The 11476-nt window shown below is 47.3% G+C and overlaps 1 protein-coding gene across 2 annotated transcripts; it reads left to right on the top strand.

Moving 5' to 3' along the window:
* Positions 1 to 6412: 6412 nt before the first annotated feature.
* LOC123149146 (protein REVEILLE 6) lies at positions 6413 to 11476 on the top strand. Of its 2 annotated transcripts, none has more exons than XM_044568679.1 (9): positions 6413 to 6899; positions 7515 to 7572; positions 7834 to 7957; positions 8058 to 8219; positions 8302 to 8412; positions 8613 to 8722; positions 9309 to 9368; positions 10901 to 10995; positions 11081 to 11476. In XM_044568679.1, exons 1-9 carry the CDS (start codon positions 6622 to 6624, stop codon positions 11094 to 11096), a joined length of 1014 nt encoding a protein of 337 aa, XP_044424614.1. In that variant the 5' UTR covers positions 6413 to 6621; the 3' UTR covers positions 11097 to 11476. The 2 variants fall into 2 exon arrangements, with proteins under 2 accessions (XP_044424614.1, XP_044424613.1); XM_044568678.1 differs by having other exon boundaries at positions 6421 to 6899; positions 8049 to 8219.

Raw genomic sequence — 11476 nt, 5'->3', positions numbered from 1 at the left:
GTGCTGAACTCCTTTCTGGATATCATGCATCGCATCTTCCGCAACACTCTATTCCCACGCATTGGCAACAAGGACAAGGTTCATTCCTATCTAGTGGACATGTTGCTCCTGTGCGCGGAGGCACGTTCGTCTCAGACTCAGCCACTTGATGTCTCACACATCATGTGGTGTGAGCTTCGGTTTGCGGTGTTCACCCACAAGGTACCTATCTATGGACCGTACCTGTTTCTGTTGCTCTCCACAACTTGGGAGAAGATGTACTCTGGTGATGAGTTCCTTGCTCCAGACTGGATTCGGCATGAGTCCATCAGTCTCCATGTCAAGCCCAACTGGGCCAACACTACTACCCGTGCTGAGGCGTCTGCTGCTAGGAGGGTTGTTGGTGAGGAGGAGACTGGTGCAGAGAATGTTGCTGAGGACCGTGCTACTAGGTCTTCCACACCTTCCTCTGAGCCGTCGTGGGCCAAGAAGTTAAAGGACAAGATGAAGACTCTCTTCCGCATGCAGGCGAAGGGACAGTACAGGACTCACGTGGCAGACAAGGAGAGTCGCCGCCGCGACAAGAAGGTCATGAGGCTCTTTGGAGAGGATGTCTCTGGCGGTTCTGAGGATGCCATCATGCCAGAGGCTGCATGGATGGCGAAGCAGGGGTACAAGTGGACTAGTTCTGAGGAGGGCATCGAGGAGACCATCCCCGCCGCCGAGTCTGACGAGGAGCACGAGGAGCAGTGGGATGATTTCTCTACCTGAGCAGACGTGTTCCGGTTCATTCAGCATCTTATTCACAGCCTCTGTGATTTCTTCATCGGAGAGCTGGATTTTTGAATGTCGCAGTGGGTCATCAACACTGTCAGTATAATCGCACATCAAACCAGAGCGCTGACTAAGGGGCAGTATGCTCCATGATATCCAACAGCGAGCAAGATCAACCCTTGTTAAACCATTGGCCATAAAGGCTCTGAGCTTTGACAGTTGGGGAGCATATTTGCTTCTCTCCTGGGCGGTCAATCTTTGAGAAAAAGGGTGTGTATTGCTGAGCCGCTCCAGACGAAAGCCAGGCAAGGGATTCTCACCAGCAGGGGAGGTGTCTTTGCAGTAGAACCATGTCTGATTCCACTCTTTAGGGTGGCTGTGCAGCTTGGCATGAGGGTATGTGACCTCTTTCCTTTTCTGAATCGCCACACCACCCAACTCCGTATTAGAGCCATCAGTAAATTCAGTACGGCGGTTTAAATGGAAAAGGTCTCTGAACAATTCCACTGTGGGCTCCTCTTGAAAGAACACCTCACAGAGCACTTGGAAGTGACACATATTTGTTATAGAGTTGGGGCCAGTGTCTTGTGGATGGAGTTGGAAATCGGCTAAAACATCCCGGTAAAATTTAGAACCGGGCGGCTTAAAGCCCCGGGCTAAGTGATCTACGAAAACAACAATCTCTCCTTCTCGAGGTGTGGGAGGGCATTCTTTGCCAGGAGCCCTCCAATGGATGGTATCTTTGCTGCCTAAAGCGCCAATCAGGACTAAATCGTCCAGTTCAGCCTCTGTGATGCGAGAAGGAACCCAATTGCACTCATATACTTGCTTGGCCATGATGGAATCTACAAGGTAGAAGATCCCGGTTTAAAAATGTATTTGATCAAGGTACATTGGTATATGCACTGTTAAACCGGAGACAGAACTATCTGAACCGGAGTTTCTTGAAGCAACCAACATCTGGCGGTTCAACAAGGGGACTAATGGCATATACCGGTTTGGAAAAAATTTCTATAAGGTTAAACCGCCTGATCTAAGCATGGAAAAGCTGATATTGCGGATGGACAAGTACGCAGAAACATGTTTTACAAGATTCCTTTACGGCATTGGATCTGAAGCAAGTTCAGAAAAGAGATAAATACTTAGAAGTTCAAAAGGAGCAGTACCGAACCTATAAGCAAAGTGTTCATATAGATCTATAATTTTGAGATGCATAAGTGAAGGCGAAGGTTAAACAACTATCATTGCACAGAATAAAGATTTGCGGATTCATCTAAAAGATTTGTCGCAGGAGCAAGAAGCAGACGATGAATACGGAAGAACTGTGAAACCCTAAAACAGATCTGCGGGGGAAAGGATAGAAGGTTTACCGGAGCTGCGGAAGACGCGGAAGGTGGCCGCGATGCTCTGGTGCGCCCAGGTTGATGCAGTGGCCAAGGTTGAGGCAGAGGTCGACGGTGGCGGCGGAGTTCTGAAGTCAGGCGATGCGAGGAAGACGAAGCAGAAGGGGAAGAAGGGAAAGAGAAAGGAAATGACCCTTCGGTCCTATTTATAAGGCAAAAAGACATGTGTCAGGCACGACAATCAAGGGGCCATGAAACGGAGCTGTCACCTCGATTTCCGCAGATATATTAAATAAAGAAGCATAATGGGTATCTTCGTTATGACAGGTGACGTCACTCCGGTTTACAGTAATCAGAGAAGATGACATCATGGCGGTTTACCAATTTATGAGAAGATGTTGAAGATGAAGTTTTTGTTAAAGGATTGACATAAACCCGTTCAAATCAATCTGGGGCCTAATGTTGGGGATATTACTGTTGGGCGTAAACCGGCCTATCTGGGCCGGGTCAACTTCATCAGTAGTTCCAGAAGTGATAAAGCCCAAGAAGGCAGATGAGGGCCTAAGGCCGGTAGCCGGTTCAAGACTTGTAGCGGTAAACCGGAATTTGTATATAAACTTGTATTGTAAGTTAGGAATAAGGAGAGACCAACCCAGATACGAATATCGACCGGTGTTGGGACTCTGTGAACCGACGGGTGTCACCCGTGTATATAAGGGGACGACCCGGCGGCGGTTCAGGGACGACAGACAACAACTCAAGACATAGGCGAAGCTTGTTTGCTCCCTAGTCATCGAAACCCCATCAATTCCATAACAACTAGACGTAGGCTTTTACCTTCATCGAAGGGGCCGAACTAGTATAAACTCTCTTGCGTCCTTGTGTCCGCTTTAACCCCTTCAAGCTAACCCGTCGCGATGGCTCCACGACTAAGTCCTTTCTCTAGGACATCTGCCGTGACAAAACCACGACACCGTGTGTGTAGGTGTCCTCTCTGCCTTTTTGGCGTCTCGATGCCAAAGGGGGAGAGAGTGTAGGGATTTGCGTGTTTGCAGTCATGTGTCGTGCTTGGTGTGTTTGCTTTGTCGTTTGAACCTCGTTTGCCTTTGTTTGGTTTGTGCCTTCGAGACTTATCCTTCATATGGTGTAAGACATATGCGCTCTATTCTATCTTAGTTAACTTATGTTTGTGCTATCTTGTCTAGTGTTAGCCTTTCTATTGCTAGATATGCCATCTCTATAATATAGGGGGAGCGTTGATTCTAGTATGTGTGTCATGCAGTCCAAAGCACCCATCTAGTTAGCACACATCTAGGGGGAGCCCGTCTATATTATAGAGAGGAGGGGTTTGCATTTGCTTAATATTATTTCCCTTGTGCAAATCCCGTATTGTCATCAATCCACCAAAAAGGGGGAGATTGTAAGGGCATATTTATCCCTAAGGTGTTTTGGTGATTGATGACAATGCGTTTGCGGACTAATCGTGTGCCTTGAGTTCCGAGACCTTTCATCGCTAGGCACAAGACGGTTTGGTGCCCCTCGAAGACTGTTGAAGACGACGTTTTTTCTACGTTTCTTTTTGGTGGATTTGAGTCGTAGGAAAGTCGTACTATTAAGAGGGGGTCCGCGTCGGAAAGGTTTGGGTGGAATCATCACGTACACGTTTCTTTATAGTCCCCTCCTTTCCCCTGCACCTTGGAGCTTCCTCCGCTGTTATCTCTTCACTCTGTTCTGGCTGCTGTGGTGGCTTGCGGTAGTACTGCTCCCAGGTGAGCGGTAGTACCGTAGGCACCAGCGGTAGTACCGTGCAGTGGCGCGGTAGTACCACAGGTGCCCACGGTAGTACCGCTCCTCTGGAGCCGCACTACCGTGGCCCCCAGGCCAAGTACCGCTCCCTCGTGGTAGTAGGGGCGGATGTAATTTTTTACATCCGCACTACCACAGTAGTACCGCAACCCCTTCCGCGGTAGTACCGTGCTCAGTTGCTAGGCGGTAGTACCGCCCCTCTGCGGTAGTACTGTGTCGGATTTTTGCTTCTTCCGTTTTCCAGCGGAAGTAGGCACGGATGTTTTCTTATCCGCGCTCTTCCCAGGCTAGGGGTTTCCTGCCTTGCGGTAGTACCGCAAGGGGGAGCGGTAGTACCGCGCCCGCGGCAGTACCGCTCTCAGCACTTGTGCTACAGGTCTGCCCTAGCTGCTGCTAGTGCTGCGGTAGTACTGCAGGCCTGCACGGTAGTACCGCGTGGCCTTGCGGTAGTACCGCTGGTCAGCAAGCGGAAGTAACGCGTGGACCTGCGGTAGTACCGCTGGTCTGGAGCGGTAGTACCACTGGTTGCGGGCTGGTTGGTGGATAACGGTTGGATCTTTGTCCTAAGCTATAAAAGGGGTGTCTTCTTCCTCGAGTTGACTATCTCTTCCAACCCTAAGCTCCATTGTTGCTCTAAGCTCCATTTTCACCCGATCTCACTCCCTAGCCAATCAAACTTGTTGATTTGCTCGGGAGTGGTTGAGAAGGCCCCGATCTACACTTCCACTAAGAGAAATTTGATTCCCCCACTAATCCCTAGCGGATCTTGTTACTCTTGGGTGTTTGAGCATCCAAGACGGTTGAGGTCACCGCGAAGCCATAGTCCATTGTGGTGAAGCTTCGTGGTGTCGTTAGTAGCCTTCAATTGAGTTGTGGAGATTGCCCCAACCTTGTTTGTAAAGGTTCGGTCGCCGCCTCCAAGGGCACCAATAGTGGAATCACGGCATCTCGCATTGTGTGAGGGCGTGAGGAGAATACGGTGGCCCTAGTGGCTTCTTGGAGAGCATTGTGCCTCCACACCGCTCCAACGGAGACGTACTTCCCCTCAAAGGGAAGGAACTTCAGTAACACATCCTCGTCTCCACCGGCTCCACTCTTGGTTATCTCGTGCCTTTACGTGTGCAAGCTTATCTGTGTTACATCTCTTGCTTGCTTGTGTTCCTATCCTTGTTGCATCATATAGGTTGCTTACCTAGTTGCATATCTAGACAACCTACTTTGATGCAAAATTTAAATTCTTAAAGAAAAGCTAAAAATTGTTAGTTGCCTATTCACCCCCCCTCTAGTCAACCATATCGATTCTTTCAGCAGTGCTAGGGGACGTGCTTCAACCCAATACACTAAAAATAGCCCCAATTTGGCTAATTTTTTCAAAATTGATTTGAAAACGACCGTTCATTTTGGCTTCAGCCCTTGATCTTGTCCCTAAAGCCGAAACAAACACCGCCGAAGTGGTCCCGTCGGTACCGTAGCAAGGGGGAAAGGAGATTGGAGAAACATTTTTTTAAATGTCAGAGGCCCTAGTTGGTTCCCTGAGTTAGAGTTAGTTTGAACTGAACAATATAACCTAAAAATATTCAAACATGATGCATCTAACCCATTCAAAAAATGTAACCCACCCAAAAGGTGCTTATTTGGGTTAGTTCTTCTTGGGACCATTAAAAAACACCTTTTTCTCTTGCTCTCCCCGCAGCAGATCCCTCCCAACTTCCTCGAAGCTTCTTGTCCTCTCCCTCCCTCCCTCTCGCCGCCCGTGAAGGTGTCTTGCCGTATCCGCGCTCTCGTCCGCCGCCAATAAGCAGCCCCGCCCTATCCTCCCGTTTCAACCTCCCCGTCTCCCCGCGGCCCGTTCGCCCGCCAGTAAACAGTCGTGGCTCCTTGCGCGGCCTGTCTCTGTCGGCCTCGGCCAGCGTGACTCCTTGCGTAGGGACGGCGTATTCGGTCAGCGGGCTACGCGAGAGGCCAGCGCGGCTCCTTGCCGGGCGCATCCCCGTTTGCCTCGGCCAGGCCCGCTCCGCCAAATCTAGCAGGTAATAGGGGCCAAAGTAGCCAAATGATTGAGAAAGAGCATTTATTGTCAATGTAATCTTGCCATCCAAACACCTCTTTGATTAGAGTTAGTTCAGTTTTGATTCAGGGCTAGAATCTAATTCTAACCTCTAACGGGACCTTTGACACGTTGGAATAAGATAAGAAAATGCGGCCGCGTGGAGCATATACCGCCAGGGGAGAATGAAAGAGGAGCGAATCCAACCGACTTTCCGGTGCCGCTCCGGGCGGCGCTCCCCCGGCGGCCGCGCAGGCCCACGTGGTTCGCGCTCGCACGGGTCGCATCGGGCGCGCGAACCGCATCATGGCCGTCCCAACCAACCGGCCGACCACGCCGCGCCACGCTTGTGGCCACGAGCGGCCGGACGCCCGGCGAAGCCCCCAGAGACGTCCGCAGCCGCGCAGGCATGACCATCTCTCTTTCGGCCCTGACACGCGCGCGCGCGCACCACACCGCACCGCACCAGAGGGAAAGAAAAGAAAAGGCGAGCGGCCCGACCCGAGCCATCCCGCTCCGGAATCCAGACCCGAGCCATTCGTTCCCCGAGCAGCCAGGCCACACGCACGCACGCGCACCAGGGAGAGAGAGAGGAGGCGGAAACCCTAGCTCCCGCGGCGCACCTACCGCGGGCGTACAGTCAGCCGGTCGGCCGAGAGAGTCTGCCGGCGGATGGTGTCGATGAGCACGACGCCCAAGCCGCTCGAGGCCGGGGCGGCGGCGGCCGCGGTGGGGGGAGGCGGAGGGGACGGAGGGGGTGGGGGAGGGGGGAAAGGGGGGAAGGGGAAGGAGCAGCAGCAGGTGGCGGTGGCCGCGGGGCCGCCGATGGCCGTGCCGGCGGACGCGGCGGAGGACGCCAGGATGAAGGTCCGGAAGCCCTACACCATCACCAAGTCCCGCGAGAGCTGGACCGAGCCCGAGCACGACAAGTTCCTCGAGGCCCTGCAGCTGTGAGTTGCCCCTGCCCCCTCCCTCGTCTCGGGCGCGCATCTTCTTTTGCCTCGGTAGATAGATTCGGTCTGCGCATCCGCTCCGCGAAATGTGAAAAATTTCTGCTTTAGATGCTTTATCTTGGGCGGAGCGTGTCGATTCCTAGTTGGTTTTGGTTGTGGACCGAATTGGGTGGTGAGATTTTTCCCGAATCTGTTAGAATTGCCCCCAAGCACTTCGATACACGCGTAGCATTTTGGGCTGTTCATAGAGTTTTTGGATTTTGATTCTTTCTCTGGCTGAAATGTGGTATAAGCATTTGGCGCGCGGTTCAGAGGTAGAAGAGGGCGTGCATACTAACAAAAGGCAGATGTGTTTTATTTATTAGATGTTTGTTTCAAGGCATTGGGGAGGTTTTATTGTACTTTTTGCAAGTTAGGATCCATGTCCAACTGATGTATCAGCAGGATTGTATACTTTTGGGTTTTGGTTGAAGAACATGGTGTATATCTGCAGAAAAAGTTGATTTTGACAAGGGGTTCAGCTATACATTTATATTAGTTATAGGTAGCGAGTATGTAACTGACAGTATTACTATAAAGGGATTCACCTCTTTTTTTTGTCTGTTATTATAGGTTTGATCGTGATTGGAAAAAGATAGAAGCATTTGTTGGCTCAAAAACTGTGATACAGGTATAGTTGGTAGCTATATTAGTATCTACAACTCCTTGCAAATGCTAGCTGAGCAAAACTTGAATAATGCTGGTCAAGCCTTTTAGTGTACCACACATTACATAAGCAAATTGTTCAACTTTTGGTGCACTTAAGTTATACTGGTGAAACAAGTTGAGTCTCATTACAAAAGTTGCACTCTTGTATTGTTTAAAACCACAATATCATGAAAAAAGTTGGCGTGCTAAACCTTCTTGGCACGCTGCGCATTTTCTGTAACAGATAAGGAGCCATGCACAGAAGTACTTTTTGAAGGTTCAGAAGAACGGTACAGGCGAACATTTACCTCCGCCTCGGCCGAAGCGTAAGGCAGCCCATCCATATCCGCAGAAGGCCTCTAAAACTGGTACTTACCGCTCATGTTTCTACTTTCTAGTCTCCAGCGTGAACTGTTTCTACTTCAGCAGTTCAGCGCTTGCTAACTAAAATTTGTTTAGCCCCTGTAGCATCCCAAGCTGTTTTACCACAACAACCTGCTCCTCCTCCCCCTCCTCCGAGGGATCAAGATGGTGTTAATGTGTCTATGGATGCATCTATGGTTGTACCAAGCACAAATGCAAATGCCGTGGTGCCTTCCTGGGACAATGCTCTTGTTCAACCTACACAAGGTCTGTTATTCACTATTGTCATAATGCCGATTGAAGACTAACGATTTATGAAGGAAGTACTGAAGTTTCACATGTTTGACAGTTACAAGTGCCATTGCCACAAATAACTGCTCTAGTAGTATAGAGAGCCAATCTGGAACGTGGCCAACCTCTGAAGCAGTTGAACAAGAAAATGTGCTGCCACAAATGCGGGGTAAGTTTCCTCTTTAGCCCGTGCAAATCCATCCTCACAACTGTTTTCTTGGCCATCAGCTTAGGCCTTACCTACTATGGAATGTATGATGTATTTTTCTTATTTAAACATTACTTTAAGCTAGAGATATCTCTGTGAGATCGATTCTATTTCTCACTGTATGTATTCTTACCTCTGCTGCTCCCTGGTTACACGTGCAGCTATGCCAGATTTTTCCCAAGTATACAACTTCCTGGGAAGTGTATTCGATCCAGATACAACTGGGCATTTGCAGAGGTTAAAGGCAATGGATCCTATTGATGTGGAAACGGTATGTCTGCTCTAAGGCCTCAATTTTTATTAGAACAGTTTTGTTGTTTCACCATTGTATTAGCTTTCCCATTTCAATGGAACTAATTCCTGTATGTCTCTGCCAAATTGCCACCTCCTTTTTGCTAGTTCAGGCTGTAGTCTTGGCTATAGTTTTCGTGTATAAATATTTGTTGACTACCAAAGAAGACTAAAATAGTCCTGCCTTTTGATTAACATGATCATAGGAGAGATAGTTTCTGAATGTTTTGTCATAATTCTCTTATCCAGCTTTATTATTAGAATAAAAATTAGAAGCTACAATGTTTTGTAGAGTTTGTAAAATCTTGCAGTAATGTGTTAGATATGTGCGAGTTACGAAGAAGGATCACCTACATTTTGCATTTAATAAACAGTCCTTAGTCCTGATGCTCTCATTCCTTATAGTTTTGTTAAATTTCCTCGTGTACTGCATTTCATCGTTATCCATTCACCACTTGGAGTTCATGCATTTTATTACTATCATATGCTTATCTGTATTTTTCACACACAAACTTCTCCTTTTCACTTGCAATGAATATTGATCTGTTGAAGTGACTAATCTACAGGTACTACTGCTCATGCGAAATCTATCGGTGAACTTGATTAACCCAGAATTTGAGGCCCATGTAAGTTTTGTTTCTTCTTTCTTTGCCTTATATTGATGTTCTAATGCTTCTTAGTCCTTGCATACTATCCTTGTGCTTGACCACACCATACTTTGACCCAGTGGTGATAGCAGTGTTTTCAGATATTTTTATCATTGTTAGGTTACATCAGATTCCTAGGACACCCTAAAATTCCACAACAATAATGGAAATGGATTTCCCCCCTTCTTAGGTATTCTGATTTCGAAGTCATGGGTCCTTGACAGTGCACAGTGTGCTGAAATCTTGTTGAAGATTTTAAATGTATAATGCATTTTGTGGCAACCCAACTCCTTCATAACTTTATGAAACTTGTGGTGTATGGCAACAAATTCTATCACAACACTTGGTGTGACTGTAACTCAGAGCCACTAACAAATTAAATAGCTGCACACTCCTAACCTAGTATAAGTCTATGACCCTTTGCAAACACATGGAAATAAGGCACAAAGAATCTTTTCCTTATAGCACAAAATGAAATAAAATAAAGGAAAGAAGACGATGCAAAGCTCAGCCCAATCCCACCCTCTCATCTCTCTCTGAGACCTACACAGGAGAAGCGCATTCTGCTGCCTCTCTCTCTCTCCAGTTCATGGGAGAAGGCATGTGCTCCTGCTTTAACCTCCCGTGCCCCTGCCTGCTCAGCCAGCATATTTCCAGGGCCTACGACCTTGTCTGGAGGGGCGCCACAACTTTTATATATAGATATGGTACCGTATAACGACCACATAAAAAACATTTTCCCATGCTTTTTGCTAGGGAAAAAAATTCAAAAGGTCAACTAGCAGTTAATTTTATGGACTGCCAGTGTTCATATTTTTAAGGGAAAACATGTAATTTTGATAAACATCTTTGATATATATGTTCATAGCAACTGTCTGTTAGTGCTATGGAAGCACATCAGGTAGCTACAGTGCCCTAGCACGCTTTGATTATCTCTGTCCCCGGACTATCTGATGGAATTTGAACTGTATCCATCTTTTTCAAGCATTACACTCCTGAGCGACCGTTGATCTTCATGAAAACTGTAATGATGCGTTGACCTTAGAAATAATATATGAAACATTTATTCCCTAAACAACCCTGCAAAGATGCAATTTTGTGGTCTTCAAAGATAACCGCTGGTACATACTCCCTCCGTCCTTTAAAAAGTGTACTTCCAACTTTGTTGGAGAGTCAAACTATCTCAAAGTTTGACCAAGTTTGTGCAAAAATATATCAATGTTTGTGAAATTAAATAGGTATGTGATGAAAGTATATTTTATTACAAATCTAATGCTACTAATTTGATGGCATAAATGTTGATGTGTTATTATATAAACACGGTCAAATATAAAAAAGTTTGACTTTCCAAGAAAGTTGGAAGTACACTCTTTAAAGGACGGAGGAAGTATTAGCCATGTTGATAAGCGGCATTGCATGTATTTTGCACACAACTATGGAAATTAATTCATTGCTTGATTTGTTCCAGTGTATTGTTCTGAACCGACTGATTTACCTTTTTTTGATTGCAGAGGCAGTTGCTCTCGTCGTATGGTTCTGGTGGAGACGAAAATAAACCTGAAGGCATGGAAAATCTCGGGTCCCAGAGTAGCCATCTCCCATCCATGTAAGAATTCAGTCTCTTTCCATGTTCATATGCTTGTGGCCTAAAAATGTACTGCATCTGAACAGTGACCATTTACGTTTTCCAGGGTAACGAGTGAGTGAGCGAGCATCAGCCATTCACCATAGCAGCTTCAGTTGTTTCCAAGAGACGCTTGTGTTCTCCTTGTACTGGTCCTGTCGGCGTCTAGTCTGGCTATTTATGAATGTTGGTTGGGGCAGTGACATTTGTACAGCTTCCGAGATGATGCTCTAACCCTAGGCTAGTGTTGCTTATCAAGTTGGTGTAGATAGCCAGTTTTGTGTGCTCAAGCAATTCTTTTCCCTAGGGTGGGGCATAGCTCAAGATGGTTCTTGTATGTATACACCGATAAGTATGCGCTCGTGGATGTACATATGTGTTATTGTGTAAACGTTTGAGATACTGCGAGTATCCTATCAAGGCAAATAATAAGCTGAATAATAATCCAGCTGGGTGTATTCTC

This window comes from Triticum aestivum, chromosome 7A (genome assembly GCF_018294505.1).
Source record: "Triticum aestivum cultivar Chinese Spring chromosome 7A, IWGSC CS RefSeq v2.1, whole genome shotgun sequence".
Lineage (NCBI taxonomy): Eukaryota > Viridiplantae > Streptophyta > Magnoliopsida > Poales > Poaceae > Triticum > Triticum aestivum.
This window is presented reverse-complemented; position numbering and strand designations above follow the sequence as displayed.

Bases quoted from the DNA above. Each gene is read 5' to 3' on its own strand.
- LOC123149146 (XM_044568678.1), top strand. From the start codon at position 6,622: ATGGTGTCGATGAGCACGACGCCCAAGCCGCTCGAGGCCGGGGCGGCG. The intron at 8,220-8,301 runs GTCTGTTATTCA...CATGTTTGACAG, and splicing joins TCTTGTTCAACCTACACAAG to TTACAAGTGCCATTGCCACA. The intron at 8,413-8,612 runs GTAAGTTTCCTC...TTACACGTGCAG, and splicing joins TGTGCTGCCACAAATGCGGG to CTATGCCAGATTTTTCCCAA.